Source organism: Dipodomys spectabilis, unplaced genomic scaffold (assembly GCF_019054845.1).
Source record: "Dipodomys spectabilis isolate Male_0828 unplaced genomic scaffold, ASM1905484v1 ptg000173l, whole genome shotgun sequence".
NCBI classification, from domain to species: Eukaryota; Metazoa; Chordata; class Mammalia; order Rodentia; family Heteromyidae; genus Dipodomys; species Dipodomys spectabilis.
Genome location: NW_024870850.1, coordinates 3,400,346 through 3,420,399, shown reverse-complemented (window position 1 = coordinate 3,420,399; position 20,054 = coordinate 3,400,346). Strand labels below are relative to the sequence as shown.

At 50.8% G+C, this 20,054-nt stretch overlaps 1 protein-coding gene across 1 annotated transcript in view; it reads right to left on the bottom strand.

Moving 5' to 3' along the window:
• Positions 1-19,179, bottom strand: part of Myo1f (myosin IF) — a 33,402-nt gene extending 14,223 nt beyond the window's left edge. The window contains 12 exon segments of the mRNA XM_042693833.1: positions 116-196; positions 1,473-1,669; positions 2,102-2,234; positions 3,057-3,191; positions 3,306-3,437; positions 5,461-5,550; positions 5,652-5,739; positions 6,473-6,567; positions 6,658-6,684; positions 6,687-6,749; positions 7,157-7,293; positions 19,030-19,179. Coding sequence (XP_042549767.1) covers positions 116-196; positions 1,473-1,669; positions 2,102-2,234; positions 3,057-3,191; positions 3,306-3,437; positions 5,461-5,550; positions 5,652-5,739; positions 6,473-6,567; positions 6,658-6,684; positions 6,687-6,749; positions 7,157-7,293; positions 19,030-19,033 — 1,182 coding nt within the window. The 5' untranslated portion in view covers positions 19,034-19,179.
• Positions 19,180-20,054: the final 875 nt, after the last annotated feature.

Here is a 20,054-nt window from a genome sequence, read left to right as displayed (position 1 = left end):
GGTCTCTTGTCACTGGGGTGATGCTGGAGGCTGTCCTGGCCACTGGGTTACCTCAAAGTCACAGAGGGGAGCAGGATGAGGGCTGGGGTGGGGATTAGAGGCCCAGGGACCAAACCTGGAAGATCTCAAAGCCGTAGATGTCCAGCACACCGATGCTGTACTCTTCCTGGGGTTTCTGCATGGCGCGGTTGATGGCCTGTGTACAGGTGGGGACCAGTTAGTGATCATCCGCACAAATCCAGGTTGCCAGCAAGCTACTCTCAGAGTCTTTCTTGCTCTTTCTCTGCCTGGTATTCAAGTTTGAACTCGTTCAGGCCTCCTCTGGCTTGGCTTGCTTGCACACAGCTTATGTTCTACCCCCTGAAACACACCTCCAGTCCAGCTTTTTGCTGGTTAACTGGAGATGGAGTCTAGAAGGCTTTTCTGCCCAGGCTGGCTTTGACCATCATCCTCTTGAATATATAGGGTTCAAGGTCCCTGGCTTTTTTTTTTTCTTTTTTTGTGGTGCTGTGTCAGGAACCCAGCCTGGAACTTGCTGGGCAAACTCAGCACTAAAGCTGGGAATGTGGCTTAGTGGTAGAGTGCTTGCCTAGCATTCATGATTCCTCAACACCACATAGACAGAAAAAGCCAGAAGTGGCATTGTGGCTCAAGTGGTAGAGCGCTAGCCTTGAGCAAAGAGAAACTCAGGGACAGGGCCCAGGCTCTGAGTTCAAGCCTCTGAGTTCAAGCCCCATGACTGGCTAAAAAATCAAACAAACAAACTCACAACAACAACAACAACAAACTCTCAGCACTGAGCCCCACCCCATCTTAAGATGGTAGAGATGGATAAAACACTGAGGTCAATGCCTGCACATACTGTTATATAACGTTTTGCTGCAATTGGGATTATTTATTTTTCTCAGTATTAGGATTTGTAGTTGCTGGGCAAGTGCATTGTTTACCACTTAAATTGCACCCACAGCCCTGTTTGCTTTGATTTTGAGATAGGCTCTTACTTTTTGCCTGGGGCTGGCCTGTACTATGATCCTTCTATTATATTTCCTCCTCTAGCTGGGATGACAGGTACACACCACAGTGCTCAGCTTCTTCTGTTGAGATGGGGTCTTTAAAACTTTGTTTGAACTCAAGGCCTGGGGGCTGTCCTTGAGTGTCTCTGCTCAAGGCTGTGCTCTACCACTTGAACCACACTCCTGGCTTTTTTGGTGTTTAATTAGAGATAAAAACCTCATGGGCTTTCTTGCCTGGGCTAGCTTCCAATCCAATCCTCAGATCTCAGCCTCCCAAATACTCCTGTATTTGCAGGAGTGAGCCACTGTACTGGGCTATGATTATTCTTGCCCTTAACATGTCATTTTCCCTTCCTCTCCCATTCCATCCATCACTTTGTCTCCTTGGCAACCCTTTACCCGGCTCTGGGTGATAAGAGGCAACTAGCCCTCACTGTGGGATGGGGCCTAGACGCTCACCTCCACCAGGAAGTCAAAGAGGCGAGCATACAGCCCCTTGGCCAGGGCATCGCGGGTGTAGGCCGCCTGCTCCACGTTGAGGGTGACATCGATAGACTCGCTCCGGCCGCCCCAGCGGCTGTCCATCTTGCGGCTGGTCAGCTTCTCCTGCAGCCGCTCGCTGTCGATGCCCAGCAGGTAAGCAGGAAAAGCCAAGACTGCAGGCCAGGCATAGGAGGCAGCGGGTCAGGCTCTTGGGGACATACATGCTCCTCCCTCCCTCCCTCCCTCCCTCCCTCCCTCCCTTCCTTCCTCCTTCCCTTCCTTCCTTCCTTTTTATGCCAGTCTTGGGGATTGAATTTAGGGCCCAGGCACTGTCCTGTAGCTTTCTTACTCAAGGCTAGTGCTCTACCCCTTGAGCCACAGCTCCACTTCTGGCTTTTTGGTAATTAATTGGAGATGAGTCTCATGGACTTTCCTGCCAGGGTGGTTTTTGAACAAGGACCCTGAGATCTCAGCCTCCTGAGTAGCTAGGATTACAGGCGTGAGCCACCAGCTCCCTGTCTTTCCCCATAGCACTGACGTCGTAGTGAGGAAGCAGATGGCATTCATGAGGCCTCAGGCCTTTCCTCCCCTGCACCCAGACTCACGGTCCACACTTTCCACCCGTGCGTAGTTCCCCTCTTCACAGAAGCTGACGTTTCCCAGGTGCAGGATCCCAGCCACGAGCTGCAGGACTAGCTGCTGGACACTGGGTGGGATCCCAATGACCTGCATGGCGCCCTGTGGACACAACAGGGGACGCAGCCTGTGTCACCCACCTGAGTCTCCAGCCTGACCCCAGTGACAAGCTCCCAGAACCACAGCATGGATGCCTGACTTGGCTTTCATCCACTTGCCATGTGATGTTAGCTAAGTCCCTGTACCTCCCTGAACCTTGGTTTCTTTTCTCTTCTTCCCTCCCTCGTTCCCTCCCTCCTTCCTTCCTTCCTTCCTCCTCCCCACTCCCTCCCTTTCTCTCCCTCCCTCTCTTCCTTTCTCTGTCTCTGTCTCTGTCTCTCTCACTGCAAGTACTAGGGCTTGAACTCAGAGACTAGCTTTTTTCTTTCTTTCTTCTTATTTACTTGTTTGTTTGTTTATTTTTTGCTGGTCCTGGGGTTTGAAGTCACAGGCTTTTTGTGCTTCTACCACTTTGAGCCACAACACCATTTTGGCATTTTGCTGGTTCATTGGAGGTAGGAGTCTCATGGATTTTCCTGCCTGGGATAACTTTGAACCTCGATCCTCAGAACTCAGCTTCCTGAGTACCTAGGATTACAGGCTTGAGCACCAGTGCCTGGTCACTGAGCCCTTCCCCTCCCCCCCCCCCCCCCCCCCCAGGCTAGCACTCTTAACACTTGAGCCACAGCCCCACTTCCCAGTTCCAGCTTTTTGCTGGTTATTGGAGATAATTCTCCCAGATTTTTCTGCCCAGGCTGGCTTGCAACCATGATCCTCAGGTCTCAGCCTCCTGAGTTATTAGGATGACAGGCTTGAGCCATTGACATCTTCCCTGAGCTGTGAGGGAGTGGCTGGGGGGCTGGAATGGCGGCGGCCCGTTCTCACCAGGGTCTCACTGAAGTCATTCCGGTCATCGGTGCCATCTACCTTGTAGGTGTCTGACTGGTTGAGGTAGTAATAGTAGTCAGGGGGCATGAGCCCCAGGTTCTGCCGCTGCTCCTGAGAGGCTCCTTCCAGCAGCTGGAGATGGCCGAAGGTCTTGGGTGTAAGGCTGGCCCAGCACAGGCCTCCTGGTATCCTCCCCCCCTTTCCCTGTCCCCCCAATGCCCCGTCCCATGGCCCCCCATCTCACACCTGGTAATAGATGTGGAAGTTCCTCTCATTCTCATTCTGCATGACCACGCGAGATTTCTCCAGCAAGAAGTTGGAGATCTTGCCCCCATCTGGCTCCCCACCACGGCTGAACTGGATCTCAAAGTACTTGCCCTGAATCCCAGAGAAGCCAGTCAGCCCTCCTCCCTCACCCAACAAGGGCCTTGGGGCCCGGGCAGGGGTGGGGTGGGGCTGCAGGATTAGGGTCTATGAATCTGATCTCTCTAAAGGGAAATGGTACTTTTTGTGGAATACCTTAAAATTTCCCCTGACTGCACTCTTCCTTCCTTCCTTCTTTTTTTTTTTCTTTTTGGTCATGGGGCTTGAACTCTGGGCCTGGGTGCTGTCCCTCAGCTCTTCAGCTCAAGGCAAGTGCTCTACCACTTGAGCCACAGAACCACTTCTAGTTTTCTGATGGTTAATTGGAGATAAGAATCTCCTGGACTTTGCTGCCCAGGCTGGCTTTGAACCACAGTCTTCAGATCTCAGCTTCTTGAGTAGCTAGGATTACAGGTGTTTGCCACCAGCACCTGGCTCTTTATTTCTTTTTCCTTCCTTCCTTCCTTCCTTCCTTCCTTCCTTCCTTCCTTCCTTCCTTCCTTCCTTCCTTTCTCCCTCCCTCCCTCCCTCCTCCCTTTCTTCCTTCCTTCTTTCCTTTCCTGTCCTAGGGCTTGAAGTCAGGGCCTGAGTCCTGTCCCTGAACTTCTTTGCTCCAGGCTGGCACTGCACCACTTGAGCCCCAGCTCCACTTCTGGCTTTTTTGGTAGTAAGTTTGAGATAAGAGTCTTATGGAATGGGGGCTGGGAAGGTGGCTCAGTGGTAGAACGCTTGCCTTGCATGCCTGAGGCCCTGGGTTTGATTCCTCAGCACCACATAAGCAAAAAGAAAAAAGCCGGAAGTGGCGCTGTGGCTCAAGTGGTAGAGTGCTAGCCTTGAGCTGAAGAGCTGAGGGACAGCGCCCAGGCCCAGAGTTCAGGCCCCACAACCGGACCCCCCCCCCCCAAAAAAAAAAAAAAGAGTCTTATGGAAGCTGAGTGCCGGTGCTCACGCCTGTAATCCTAGCTACTCAGGAGGCTGAGATCTGCGGATTGCTGCTTGAAGCCAGCCCAGGCAGGAAAAGTCTGTGAGACTCTTATCTTCAATAAACCACCAGAAAACTGGAAGTGGCACTGTGGCTCAAGTAGTAGAGTGCTTGTCTTGAGCTGAAGAGCTGAGGGACAGTAACCAGTCCCAGAATTCAAGCCCCATGACCAACAAAATAAAACAAAAAACAAGAGTCTCATGTGCTTTTTTGTCCAGGTTAGAGTCTAACTGCAATCCTCAGATCTCAGACGCCTCTTGCATGGCTAGGATTACAGAAGGAAGCCACCAGTGCCTGGCTCTTTTATCATTTCAAATGCAATATATTTCTTTCATTTATTTATTTGTTTTTCTCTCAACCAATAATTCTTGAGATCTGAATTCATGGTTCAGTTCTTTTATTGTTTAGGTATGTGGATCACACCCTAAAACCCACAATAATAACAGTAACAACAATAAAAATAAGGTAATTTCCTAATGTTCTTCTGTTTATCCATAAACTGGGGATGATATTAAAATCCATCTCATAGATACCAGTAATTTTAATTTTCCTTCTATTGTTTTCATTTTCACTTGTTTTGGAACATTATGTGAATGAAATTACGTAGTATGAACTAATAATACACACATTGACATAAGTGGTTCTCAAAACACATACTGTTTGTACATTACTAGGGCTTGAACTTAGGGCCTGGCATGCTGTCCCTTAGCTCTTTCCCCTCAAGGCTGGTGCTCTACCACTTGAGCTATACCTCCAGGCTAGCATTTTGCTGGTTCATTGGAGATAAGAGTCTTCCAGCGTTTCCTGACTGGGCTGGCTTCAAATATGATCTATTCTGCTGGAGGACATGTTTTTTTTTTTTTTATTAGTTTTATTTTATTTTCCCAAATGGACCGTACTTCTAAAAGTAGTTGTGTCCTGCTAAATTTGATCCTGGCTCTGTGTGTGTGTGTGTGTGTGTGTGTGTGTGTGTGTGTGTGTGTGTGTGTGCGCGCGCGCGCATGTGTATGCATGTGGGGGTGGGTGGAGGGAAAGGGGAGGGTCATATTGACTCACAAAGCGGCTGGAGTTGTTGTTCCGCACAGTCTTGGCATTGCCGAAGGCTTCTAGGAGTGGGTTAGACTGCAGGATGATGTCTTTGACGTGCTGGAGGCAGTGGCAGGTAGGAGGGGTGGGTCTAGGTCAGGTGGGTAATTGAGGAGGACACGGCTCAGCTCATCCCTCCCCTCGGTCCCTTCTCGACTCACCTGGACCTTCTCTCCCCCTCCAGACACCTTGGAGATGTAGCCCATGATGTATTTGGCAGCCACAGTCTTCCCAGCTCCACTCTCTCCACTGGAGGTCCGTGGAGGAAGGAACGGTCATGCATTGAGTACCTACTGTGTACCACACAGAACTCCAGATACCAAAGAAGTCTCTACCAGCTGGGTGTAGTGGCTCAAGCCTGTAATCCCAGATACTTAGAAGTGAGAAATCAGGGGGATTTCAGTTCTATGGCCTGGCCCAGGCAGAAAAGAAATTTGAGAGACTCCATCTCAATTAATGGCTGGATGTGTTGGGCATGCCTACCACCCCCCTGTGATACGGGGGCAGCAAATGTAGGAGGCCTGCAGTCTAGACTGGCCTGGGCATGAAGTAAGACACTACCTTGAAAATAACCCAATGGAGCCAGGCACTGGTAGCTCACACCTGTAATCCTAGCTACTCAGGACACTGAGATCTGAGGATCTCGGTTCAAAGTCAACCAAGGCAAGAAAGTCTGTGAGATTCTTATCTCCAATGAACCACCAGCAAACCAGAAGTGGTGCCGTGGCTCAAAATGGTACAGCACTAGCTTTGAGAGAAAGAGCTCAAGAACAGCACTTAGGCCCTGAGTTTAAGCCCCATGACTGACAAAAAGAAAACAGAAAAAATCCAGCTGGCATCAAATAGCACAAAGTATTTGAAAGTAGAACAAGGTGTTGGGGACAGAGGAGAATAGCCCTTGGGCCGCCAATTCTAGGCCAATGCCCCCATGGGGGGGTGGGGTGACCTTTAGTGATCCCTGAGCCTCCACCCCCTGCCATACCTGATAATGACACACTGGTTCTCCCCGTCGATGAGCATGTTCCGGTACATGTTATCAGTGAGGGCGTAGATGTGCGGAGGGTTCTCATACTGGGCCTGGTGGAGGCAGGGGGGAGGTTGGGTCTCAGCTCTGGGCTGGGAGCTGGGGGGGGGGGGGGTGTCTTAGGGTTGGGGCCTGGGCCTCACCGCGCCCTGGTAGAGGTCGATCTCGCGCGGTCTGTGAAATAGGGCATCTGCTTGAAGGGGTTGACGGAAATAAGCACAGAACCGATGTATGTCTGAGGGTGGAGTAAGTTAAGGGCCATGCAATGTCCTCATTTGTCCCCCAAGGACCCCCCTGGGGTCTCTTCTGTTTCTCATAGGCTCTCCAAAAACCCCCACTGTTTGAAGATCTCAGGTGTGTCCCTACTCTCTTCAGGAAACAAAGCTGGGTCCAGAAAGGAGGTGAATTGGAGGGGTGTTGTAGCTGAGCTACCAAAGGGCAGCCAGAGCTGTCCCCCCCTAACCCTGGGGTCAAATCACTGTCCTCGGTCCTCCCCCCCCCCCCCCCCCCCCCCCCCCGGCCACCCATCCTCCCCTCAGGGTCTGGCCTCCTTCGGTGCCTCCTTCAGCCCCTCCATCCTGCCACCCCTTCCTCTACTGCCTGGTCAGCCTCCAGCCCTTCCCCGCCCGCCACGCAGGGTACAAAGATGTAGTCATCCATGAAGCGTTTGCGGAGGTTGCCCACGATGGCATCCTCTGTGATCTGAGTCAGCAGCACCATGTCGTCCACGCCGCTCTGCTTCACGTTGTGACTCTGCCAGTGGAACCGCTCCTTGCTGCCCTGGGGGTGGAATGGGGGTGAGCCATGCTGGAGAGGGCCAATCTGGTCCACCAGCTGCAGAGTCTAACCTACCTCAGCCCTCTCTGTCTTGGATCAAGATGACAGAATGGGCTGGGAAGGTGGCTCAGTGGTAGAGCGCTTGCCTTGCATGCATGAGGCCCTGGGTTCGATTCCTCAGCACCACATAAGCAGAAAAAGCCTGAAGTGGTGCTATGGCTCAAATGGTAGAGCGCTAGCCTTGAGCTGAAGAGCTGAGGGACAGCACCCAGGCCCAGAGTTCAAGCCCCACACTGACCCCCGCCCCCAAAAAAATGACAGACTAGGTCCCAGCCAATCTCTGATCTATCCCTGAGCGCGCCTTCTGTCTCTCTGTCTCTGTCTCTCTGTCTCTGTCTCTCTTTCTCTCTCCCCTAATCCTGGAGCTTGAACTCAGGGCCTCGGTGCTGTCCCCGAGCCTCTTTGTGCTCAAGGGTAGCACTCTACCACTTGAGCCACAGTGCCACTTCTGGATTTTTCTGAGTAGTTTATTAAAGATAAGAGTCTCATGGACTTTTCTCCCTGGGCTGGCTTCAAATCACAATCCTCCGATTTCAGTTTGCTGAGTAGCTAGGGTTACAGGTGTGAGCCACCAGCGCCCAGTGTCTGCGCCATCTCTTATGGACCCTCTCCTATTTTGTGCAAATGAATATGGATGTGCAAGTGACTGTAATTATGCCCTGACTGGCATTCCTTCCCTGGATCCTAGGGTTTAGGTTTAGTTTTTGTCTTGAGGAATCTCTTCACACACACTTCCATAGTGTTTGCACTAATTTATAAACTGGACATTTCTACCTCTTCAGAGAAGTGTCTGTTTAGCTCCTGGGCCTATTTGTTAACTGGGTTATTGATTCTCTGGGGATTTGGTTTCTTGAGCTCCTTGTTTTTGTTTTCCTGGAAGTAAGACCATTGTCAGACATATAGCTGGCAAAGATCTTTTCATTCTGAGCTGGTTGACAGTGGCTCATACCTGTAGTCGTAGCTACTTAGGAGGCTGAGATCCGAAGATCATGGTTCAAAGCCAGCCCAGGCAGGAAAGTCTGTGAGATTCTTTGTTTTTGTTTTTTTTTTGGTCAGTTGTGGGGCCTGAACTCTGGGCCTGGGTACTGTCCTTCAGCTCTTTAGCTCAAGGCTAGCACTCCAACACTTGAGCCACAGCGCCACTCCCGGCTTTTTCTGTTTATGTGGTGCTGAGGAATCAAACCCAGGGCCTCATGCATGCAAGGCAAGCACTCTACGACTGAGCCACCTTCCCAGCCCAGTCTGTGAGATTCTTATCTCCAATAACCTACTCAGAAAAAGGCAGATGTGGCTCTGTGGCTCAAGTGGTTGAGTGCTAGCCTTGAGTGCAGAGAGGCTCAGGGACAGAGGCCTTGCCTTGAGTTCAGAATGTTATTTTAGCTTAGTGACAATATCCTGGACTGGGCAGAAGCTGTTTTGTGCATGCATGAATGTGTGTGTGTGTGTGTGTGTGTGTGTGTGTATGCTGGTCCTGAGGCTTGAACTCCGGACCTGGATGCTGTCCTTGAGCTTTTTTGCTTAAGGCTAGTGCTCCACTGATTGAGCCACAGCTCCACTTCCAGTTTTTTAGTGATTAAGTGGAGATAATAGTCATGGACTTTCCTGTCCAGGCTGGTTTCGATCTGCAATCCTCAGATCTCAGCCTCCTGAGTAGCTAGGATTACAGCACATTCATTCTTTTTGAAACTATGGGAGTTGGTGTGTTCCATGTGGTATGAAGCTATATGTCAGGATTTGGGGCCCCTGTAAGAAGTGGGGACTGTGATGGAGTATTTACTTAGCATGCAGGAGGCCTTGTGATTCATCCCCAGGATGGCAAAATAGGGGTACTAGAGTGATGCATCAAGAGCCCCAGGTTGCAGGGAGCAGGGCCCAGGGGAGGGGGGAAGTTTGTGAGGAGCAGCAGCAGGATACAAGTGGTTGAAGGTGGCAGCCATCAGAGTGGGGCTGGGTAGGAGGTGAGAGGCCCAGATGGGATATGGGAGGGTGGGGATGGTTGGGAAGCCGCCGAGAATCTTGCACCAAGCTTGGCTCCTGGAGACCCCACAGACTCTCAGAGAGGCCCAGGAAGGTGTTGGCTATTTTGTCTTGGGGAGTCAGAAGTCAAGTGGGAGGTGAGGAGGTAGAGATGGGGTGCAGAGGTGGGGCTGCTGTGTGCCCATGAGGTTGCGAAGAGGAAGGACAGAAGCAGGGGTGGGAGGGTCAGGTGGATTTCCTGTTTTCAAGATGAGGAGGCCAGGGTGTGTGGGTGAGTGCTATGAAGAAAAGGCCATAGGTGTGCTATTTTGGGGACTTTATGAAATCTCTGGGCTGAGGGCTCGGGTGGGAGTTTGGAGGCCTGGGACAAAAGTTAGCATCCTACTAGCATTTGCTTGCTGCCAGGTTCTGGTGTAATTCCTTCCTTCCTTCCTTCCTTCCTTCCTTCCTTCCTCCCTTCCTTCCTTCCTTCCTTCCTCTCTCTCTCTTTCTTTCTTTCCTTCTTTCTCTCTTTCTTTCTCTTTCTCTCTTTTCTTTCTTTCTTATTGTGAGAATACCGTACAGAGGAGTTACAATTACATGGGTAAGATAACGAGTACATTTCTTTTTTTTTGTTTTTGTTTTTTGGGTCCAGTCATGGGGCCTGAACTCTGGGCCTGGGCGCTGTCCCTCAGCTCTTCAGCTCAAGGCTAGCACTCTACCACTTGAGCCACAGCGCTACTTCTGGCTTTTTTCTTTTTTTGCTTATGTGGTACTGAGGAATCGAACCCAGGGCCTCAGGCATGCAAGGCAAGCTCTCTACCACTGAGCCACCTTCCCAGCCCCCACAAATACATTTCTTATCAAGCATTATTGCCTCCTCATTGTTTCCCCTTCCCATATTCCTCCCCTTCCCCCACCCCATTCTCCCCCCACCCCCCACCAAAGTTGTTGTTTTTCCGACATAACAACTTGTACATCTCATTGTTGCAATGGGTCCACCTGTATCCCTAGTTAAACGATTTGTTTTCTTCCCCTTCCCCTCCACAAATTATACCAACATCAAATACAGTGGAAGTATGGGTTATAATGTGGGGGAGGGACATACAAAGCAACATTGTCTTTCTTTCTTTTGTTCCAGTGTAATTCTTTCTTTCCTTCCTTCTTTCTTTTTTCTCTCTTCTTTTCTTTGCTTTTCTTTCTTGTTGGTCCTGGCACTTGAACTGAGGGCCTGGGCACTGTCCCTAACCTTTGTGCTCAAGGCTAGCACTCTACCACTTGACCCACAGAGCCACTTCTGGCTCTTTCTGAGTAGTTTATTGGATTAGTGTCTCATGGATTGTTCTGCCTGGGCTGGCTTTGAACTGTAATCCTCAGATCTCAGCCTCCTGAGTAGTTAGGATTACAGGCAAGATTTTTTAATTTCTGTGGTGATGATGGGATGGAATCCAGGGCCTTACTCATGCTAGACTCTCACTCTACCAATGAGCCACATCCCTAATTCTAATCTCACCTTTTCTTTTTTTTCTCTCTCTTTCTCTCTCTTTTTCTTTGTGCCAGTTCTGGGGCTTGAACTTAGGGCCTGGGTACTGTCTCTGACCTTGTTTTGCTTAAGGCTAGCACTCTACCACTTGAGCCACAGTGCCCTTCCCTCTTTTTATGTTTATGTAGTACTGAGGAATCGAACCCAGGGCTTCATGCATGCTAGGCAAGCACTCTACCATTAAGCCACATTCCCAGCCCAGCCATCTTCCTTCCTTCCTTCCTTCCTTCCTTCCCTCGTTTCTTCCTTTGTTTCCTTCTTTCTTTTTCTTTCCTTTTTTTTTTTTTTGTGTGTGTGGCAGTATTAGAATTTAAATTCAGGGTCTGATACTTGCTCAGCTGGTGTTCTACTACTTGAACCACTCCTCCAACCTGGCTTTTTTGCTGGTTAATTAGAGATGAGTCTTACTGACTTTTCTGACTGCCTTTTTCACTTTTCTGGATGCCTTTGAACCTGAGCCACAATCCTCCAGATCGTAACCCCTTGAGTAGCTAGCATAACAAACGTGAACCATAGGCATCTGGCTTTGACCTCAGCTTTTTTTTTTTTCTTTTTGCTTATGTGGTGCTGAGGAATCGAACCGAGGGCCTCATGCATGCAAGGCAAGCGCTCTACCACTGAGCCACCTTTCCAGCCCCTGACCTCAGCTTTTTAAGTGAATTGTTTCATCTCACCATACTATTATTAGATTCATTTTGCAGAAGAGAAAACTGTGGCACTGAGGAGTCGGGTCACTCAGCGGGAGCAGAGCCAGCCGGGAGGAGAGAAGGCACAGGAGGCTGGCTGCCTCCAGTCCAGTCTGGGGAGGAGATGGCGGGGGTTGGTGTTTCCAGTCAGCTGAGGAAGATTGTGTAAGAAGTGCTTGGAAGGTACTTACTTCTGAGAAACACTGACTCCATACTTAGGCCCACAAATTGCCTGGGTGAAGCATCAAAGCTGAGTACCCAGACTCTATTTTCTTTTTCTTTCTTTCTTTCTTTCTTTCTTTCTTTCTTTCTTTCTTTCTTTCTTTCTTTTCTTTCTTTCTTTCTTTCTTTCTTTCTTTCTTTCTTTCTTTCTTTCTTTCTTTCTTTCTTTCTTTCTTTCTTTCTTTCTTTCTTTCTTCCTTTTCTGTTGGTCGTGAGGCTTGAACTCAGGGCCTGGGCTCTGTCCCTGAGCCTCTCTGTGCTCTACCACTTGAGCCACTGCACTACTTCTGGCTTTGTGTGTGTGTGTGTATGTGGTACTAAGGAATTGAACCCAGGGCTTTATGCATGCTAGGCAAGCACTCTACCACTAAGTCACATTCCATTTTGTGTCTACATTCTTTGAGCTGTCCTCCCCTGCAGTCACTTTGTAGCCATCTTGGAAGCCAGGAAGGGGCTGACGGGAGCTGCCCCCCCCCCCCCATCAGGGGGCACCTGTCAGGGAGGGTTCCCTGCCAGGTGCCAGTGAAATGTTGAAATAAGGATTCCCCCTGCCCAGTCCTGGGACAGCGCCCTGTAGGACTACCTGAGGCCCCCTCTGAGCAAGCCTGGTACTGCTTAAACTCTGCGCACCTCACCCCTGCCCCTATCTCCCTATTTAACTCACGTCTGTACCCCCAAAAGATTATCTGAAGCCAGGTGCTAGTGGCTTACACCTGTGATCCTAGCTACTCACGAAGCTGAGATCTGAGGATCACAGTTCAAAGCTACCCACCTCCCCCCACCCCCGGGGTGGGGGGGAGTCAGAAAGCCGTGACTAGTAAGACTCTTATCTCCAATTAACTACAAGAAAGGCAGAAGTGGAGCTGTGGCTTAAGTGGTAGAGTGCTTGCCTTGCATGCATGAGGCCCTGGGTTCGATTCCTCAGCACCATATAAGCAGAAAAAACCAGAAGTGATGCATGTCTCAAGTGGTAGAGCGATATCCTTGAGCTGAAGAGCCCAGACCCAGAGTTCAGGCCCCACAACTACCACCACCAGCAAAAACAACAAAAAAACTCAGGGACAGTGCTTGGGCCCAGAGTTCAAGTACCTGGATGGTCATAGAAAAATCTATCAAGCAAAGAAGACCTGAGGTAACAAATCTTCCTTCCCTTCCCTTCCCCTCCCTCTCTCTCTCTTTCTTCTTTCTTTCTTTCTCTCTTTGTTGTTGGGCTTGAACTCAGGGTAGTGTGCTCTAGTACTTTGAATCCTAGAACTACTTCCAGTATTCTGGAAGTTAATTGGAGATAAGAGTCACAGACTTTCCTGACCAGGCTGGTTTTGAACTGTGATCCTCAGATCTCAGCCTCCTGAGTAGCTAGGATTACAGGCATGAACCAGCAGCACTGGCTTGCGGGCCCTTCCTTCCTTCCTTCCTTCCTTCCTTCCTTCCTTCCTTCCTGTCTATCTGTTGTTGTGAGGCTTGAATTCATGGTCTGGGCACTGTTCCTGAGCTTTGTCACTCAAGGCTAGCACTCTACCACTGATCCATAGTGCCACTTCCACTTTTCTGGTGGCTAATTGGGGATAAGAGTCTCATGGACTTTGCTGCTCAGGCTGGCTTTGAACTGAGATCCTCAGATCTCCATCTCCCAAGTAGCTAGGATTATTGGCTTTAGCCACCAGCACTCAGCCAAATCTCCTTTCTCTGCCCTTCATCATGTCTCTTTATTTGGCATATGGAGGCGAGTAGCTGGTTCTAATGTAGAATTTCTGGAGTTGGGGCCTGGTTCTAAACACCCCAGTTTCAACAGGGATGGGAACAAGTTTGGTCCTGTCCCGGGTTTCCCCTTTCTGGCCAAGTGGTCCAAGGCCACTTCCGCTTGCTGGGGCCGAGGCCCCAAGGCCAGCTGTCTGGCCTCTTTCTCCTCTAGCTTTCAGAATTGTTCCTCTTCCTGTCCCTCCTCTTCCCTTACCCAGCAGAAGGGCCTCTGTTTCTCACCCCCTACATACTGCCTGTGGTCTCCAGATTCCCCTAGACACCCATGGGTCCTGAATAGCACAGGCTGATTACGTGGTGGGAAGAAGGCTTTCCAGGATGTTTTAGGGTGGATTTATCCAAACCTCAGTTTCCCCATCTGTCACGTCATTATGATCTCCTGTGGCATTGGTGAAAGGGGTCATCAAGTGAATGTAGATCTGAGGGGGCTTAGGCAGTCGTGACCCCAATAGTGTGTAAGTGCACCAAGCACCCATGGCTCATGCCTGTAATCCTAGCTGCTCAGGGGCTGAGATCTGAGGGTCATAGTTCAAAGCCAGCCTGGGCAGGAAAGTGTGTGAGACTCTTATCTCCAGCACAAAGCTGGAAGTGGGGCTGTGGCTCCAGTGGTAGAGCATCAGCCTTGAGAGAAGGGGCTCAGGGAAAACCCCCAGGCCCTGAATTCAAGCCCCAGCTTGGACAGAAAACCCAAACTCAAAACAACCCAAAAAGTGTTTGATAGAAGGCTGGGAAATGATAGTTGGTCCACACATCAAGGGAATGAATCAGGGCACGAATGAAATACCACAGGCCTAAGTCTTCCTCGTGAGGCCCCCCGCCCTGCCCTGTATCCCCCAAAATCTCCAAGGGAGAAATTGTTGTGTCTAAGTCTGTCTCTTGGGGGTGGAGGGCTATACAGGGGCTGTGGTGACCACAAGCCAAATATGACTCAACTCTTGCTGGGATCTTGTGAAAGAGTCAGGGGCTGGAGGTGGCTGAGGGGAGGGGGAAGTGGCCTCTTCCTTCAGCTCAGCCCAAAGCACTAGGTGGGGGAAGGGAACAGCTTTCCCAGTGCCCAAGAAGGTAGGGACTGGCTGTGGTCAAGGTGGTCAGATGGGGGTGAGCAAGCTCCACAGTGAACACACTTCCTGGTCCCTGACTGCCCCCAGGCAGCCCCCTGTTCTCTCTCTCTCTCTCTCCCTCTCTCTCTCTGTGTGAGAGAGAGAGAGGGAGAGAGAGAGAAAGAGAGGGAGAGAGAGAGAGTGTGTGTCCTGGGGCTTGAACTCAGGGCCTTGCATTCTCACTTGGCTTTTGTGCTTAAGGCTGGTGCTCTACCACTTGAGCCACAGCTCCACTCTTAGCTTTTTGGTAATTCATTAGAGATGAATGTTATAGACTTTTCCTTCCTGGGCTGGCTTTGGGTGATCCTCAGATCTCAGCCTCTTGAGGAGGAGCTGGGATGACAGGTGTGAGTCACCAGTGGCTTGGCTACTAGTTGCCATTTTTGACTTCCTGACTCCCATTTCCTGGCCTGAGGTCAGGGGGAAGAGATGGACAGGAAGGGACAGAGCTTTTGCAATTTGCCCCCGAGGTTCTAGGCTCACGGCTCACGGGCTGACAGAACACAGCAACACAACAGCCACTTCCTTCCTGGGGACCTTGAACTGTGCACCTCAGACGCTGCAACAGTGGCCATCATGGAACCATTTCGGCTCCCCGGCCCCGCCCTTCCCCCGCCCCCCCCCCCCCCCCCCCCCCGGGTGCTGGGGAGCTGGGTCCTGACCTTCTGCTGCAGCTCAGTGGGGTTCTGCAGCCACACCTTGTACCCCACTCCACTCACCCACACATGCACCATGCAAACAACACTTGGACCTCCAGAAGTTTCTGGGCCTCCATCCTCCACTTCTGCCTCCAGAAGTCTTAGCTGTGGGTTGGGGCCCTTGCTTTTCTGAGCTGTACCCACCTCCCTCAAACAGCTGGGAAATCCTGGCCTTAAGTTTCTTGCTCTCTACGGAAGAGTTTTGGACATGGGGTCTCTGGGCCCAAAGGTAAACCCAAGCTAGCTCTCCTCCTCTTTCTTGTCCAATCAGTTGCTGGTTTTAATGACTCTCCCTCAGAAATCCTTCCTTTTCTGTCCACTTTCTTGGCCACTGGGCCTTGGACCAAGCAGCCATATCACTGACCTCCCTTGCTTTGTGTCTGAACCTTAAAAACAACCATTTTTGTCAACTGGTTGACTGCCCCCTTTCCACCTCCAGAAAATCAAAAGAAACAACCAAGATCATCAACCTTGTCTACAAACACCCACCACCATCTGTGGTCATCAACCAGTCGTAAATCGCTACCTACCATCAACAAGGACAACCAGCCGGGCTATCATCCCAGCATTTACAAGGCTGAAGGAGGAGGATGGAGAGTTGGAGGCCAGCTACACAATGGGTAACACAGTGAGACTCTTTCTTAAAAGAAAAACCAGGGGCTGGAAAGGTGGCTCCGTGGTAGAGTGCTTGCCTTGCATGCATGAGGCCCTGGGTTCGATTCCTCAGCACCACATAAGCAGAAAAAGCCAGAAGTGGGGCTTGACTCAAGTGGTAGAGTGCTAGCCTTGAGTTGAAGAGTTCAGGGACAGAGCCCAGACCCAGAGTTCAGGCCCCATGACTAACAAAAACAAAAACAAACAAAGCAAGCCCACAAGAAAACCTCCACCATTGGGGCTGGGAAGGTGGCTCAGTGGTAGAGTGCTTGCCTTGCATGCATGAGGCCCAGGGTTCGATTCCTCAGCACCACATAAGCAAAAAGAAAAAAGCCGGAAGTGGTGCTGTGGCTCAAGTGGTAGAGCGCTAGCCTTGAGCTGAAGAGCTGAGGGACAGCGCCCAGGCCCAGAGTTCAGGACCCATGACCGGGCCCTCTCTCCCCCCCAAAAAAAAGAAAAAAAAAAAGAAAACCTCCACCATTGACAGCAAGCATGGGCAATACCACCAGTCCATCCAAAGACTACCCACACATGACTACCATGAGCAACACCCTGTGTCCCATTCAAAAGCCAACAATGAATTGTCAGCCAGCGATGAACAACCAATCAAAAGTGAACACAACCACCTATCCACCACTCTTATCAAATCCCGAAGATTTCCTACCCAAACCAACCTGCCATCAACGACCAACTTTCCAGACCAGCGCTCATCAAAGATACCCACAATCACTACACACAAGAATTGCTGTTAACAGCAACCTGAAACAAACAGCAGCAATAACACCACAGCCAACAACAACCCAACAGCAACCTAGCAGCAAGCACCTGAAGCAATTCATTCACCAAGAACAAGCACCCAGCCCATCTTAAAGCCCAAGCCAGGTCAGCTATGGGTACTGACCTCACATCCTTGCTTCCCTAAAGGACTTTTAAGATCACTGTTTGAAAGGAATTTTTTCTTTTTCTTAATTCAGGCCTCTGCATGCTAGGCAGGCACTCTACCTTTTGAGCCACATCCCCATCTATTTTTACTTTATTTATTTTTTTCAGATAGGTTTCTTTTTCTTTCTTTCTTTCTTTTATTTTGGTCTGTCATGGGGCCTGAACTCTGGGCCTGGGTGCTGTCTCTCAGCTATTCAGCTGTAGACTAGCGCTCTACCACTTGAGTCACAGTGCCATTTCTGACTTTTTCTGCTTATGTGGTGCTGAAGAATCGAACCTAGGGCCTCATACATGCAAGGCAAGCACTGTACCACGGAGCCACCTTCCCAGCCGCCCCCCCAACTTTTTTTTTTTTTTTTTTTTTTGCTCTGTCCTGGGTCTGTCAGGGCCTGGGTGCTGTCCCTGAGCTTTTTCATTCAATGTAAAAAAGTGCCTCTCAAAGTGGCACTCTACCGCTTGAGCCACAGCTCCATGTCTGGCCTTTTGGTGCCTATAGATAAGAGTCTTATGGACTTTCCTGCTTGAGCTGGCTTTGAATCTTGATTTTCAGATCTCAGTTTCTTGAGTAGCTAAGATTATAGATGCCAGCCACCAATCCCCGGCTATAGATTGTGTGTGTGTGTGTGTGTGTGTGTGTGTGTGTGTGTGTGTGTGTGTGCCCCCAGGCAGGCCTCAGGCAATGACCCTTCTCTCTAGAGCTTCCTGTGTAACTAGGGTCACAGACAAGTGCTATCATGCCTGGTTTATAGACTGATAAGGAAATCTTTACAAATTTTTTGCTTGGTCTGGCCTGAGATCCTCCCAATTTTTGCTTCCTGATGGCTGAGATCACAGGCATGAATTGCAGTGTCTTCATTTCTGTTCCATCATCTGCTTTGATTCTGAGGGAGAGGAGTTTGATTTTGGGTCTTGCTAGGTAGCCCAGACCAGCCTGGAATGCATGATCTTCTTGCCTCAGCCTCCCCAGTGCTGGGATTACAAGCTTGCTCTACCACGACTGCCTATACATTGTCTGATGCATTTTCTTCCCTCTCAGACACCCATCTGCTGAGTCGTCTTGTTGACTAAGGGTTTTTCCGGGTTTCAGTGGGCGGGGTTCGTTTCCTTTCAGGTAGCAAATTTGTCCTGTGCGTTTGTCTCATTCTGTCCATCTGATCTCTGTCATCTGGTCTCTTGGCTTAGATGCCTCTTAGTGATTACCACTGCAAGTTCACATGTAGGGCTGCGAATCACCCAGAGCATCTTTAGCCAGGGCCACCCGATTCCTCACTGGCTTTCTGCACGATCTTTGCAGCATCTGCTTCCTGTGCCATCTCCCTGCCTCTGTCGCTGTCCTAGGAACACACCCTCATCCTTGAGTGACAAAGAATGAAAGCTGAAGTGGTCTGAGGACTCTCAGCACTGTGGGATGACTGTGTTGTCTCAGGATGTCGTTGGGACATCCTGTGCCAGTCCCTCCATCTTGTCACCATTGCCAGTGGACCCCCAGCCTCCATATTACAGCAAGTGACATTGCTGTTTTAAGTGTCTCCATCACCATGTTTGGGTGGTGGCATGAACCAAGTCCTCTTCCCCTTTCCCTTTTGTCTTTTGCCTACCTGGATTAGAAGCCTGGCTTTCAGCAGCTAAGCAAGCACACTACCACTCCGCTGTACCCCCAGCTCTATACCCCCGGCCTCTGTCACCCGCAGACCCACACTGTCACTTCACCCTACTGTCTGGGAGCCACAGCTTCTGACTTCTAAGTGTGGTCAGAGGCCCCAAGAAGGGGAGTGACTTGGCTCAAGGCCACTGGGGAGAAGAGGAGTCCCCAGCTTGGCAGGGCACTGGGTTTCTTAAGGCCCAGGGAAGGGGCTGTGTGAACCCCCTCAGAGATTCCCCTCCCTCCCCCCATCTGCCAGTTACTGCTTCATTGTCGGTCCCATAGCCAATCTACAACTCACGTGGGAGCCTGGTCCTAGGAAAGGGACACAAAGTGGGGTACCTGAGCTGCCTTGAGGGACCCCCCCCCCATAAAGGATCACTCCTCCCCACTTTCTGGTGGTGGTCTTAGAGCACCACTATCTACCTGATATCTCCCTCACTTACCCCCTCCCCCCACCGTACCCCTGAGGACTTACCATGGTGGCAGCTGGTGCCCCAGCTCCCGGGGCACCTGGCTGGGCTGTGGCAGGGGTCCAGGCTCACCTAGGGGGCTCTTGGGGACATGGTCCTTCTCCTGCTCTGGCCTGAGTTCCTCTTACAGCCACCTCGGCTCTCTCACTTCCTTTGACGGGAGGGGCCATGGCCACTGGGGAGGGAAGCTGAGCCCCGAGGGCGGGGAGAAAGCTCAGTAGTCCCAGGCTGGGCTAGGGGAAGCTGGCTGTTTTTTGGGGGTGGGGTGGGGGTGATGGAAGACTGTGCTGTGAGCCACAGGAGAGGTCAAAGATGGTTGCCAGACACAGCCAGAGCCCCAGAGCCCCATTCTCCATCTCCTCAAGGCTATAGGCTACAGCAATGTGTGCACTTAGGTCAGCCAGCTGCAGGACCAGCTGTAGTCTTTTGCTGGGAGCTGTTTTGAGCGGCTCAAGGCAACCTTGGGACGAACACCCTCTTGTGTCTGGGAAAGGTAAGGGACAGACAGGAGTGGGGGTGGGGGTGGGGGGGGTGGGGCCAGAAGCCAAATGCACCTAGAAGTTCTCAAAACGTTCTGTGCCACGCCTAGATTTCATCACCTGACCGCTTGGTTCCCCCATCTCCTCAGTGTAAAACAGCGACTCCCAGCAGCACCCTACCTGACTTAAGATCACACCAGACCACACAGGATTTTTCCATTGGCATTTGAGGAAATGGCAGTGCCAAGAGGCTATCACCTTTCCAAGCCACTCGGCCAGATGTTCTTGTTATCTTCGGCTGGACCTATGCACATCCTAACAGGTGCTCCAGCGGGCGCCCTCTGGTGGCCATGTGAGGGTAGAGCCTGTGTCTCCTTGTGGATCCAGAGCAGGTTTGCTGTAGGGATATCAAACTACAGGCAGGACCCCACTTTGCTGGCTTTGCGTTCCACAAGAAGCTGTACTTTTGTCTTAAAATGGCCGTTAATTTTTTTTTTTTGTTGGTCCGGTCGTGGGGCCTGAACTCTGGGCCTGTGTGCTGTCCCTCAGC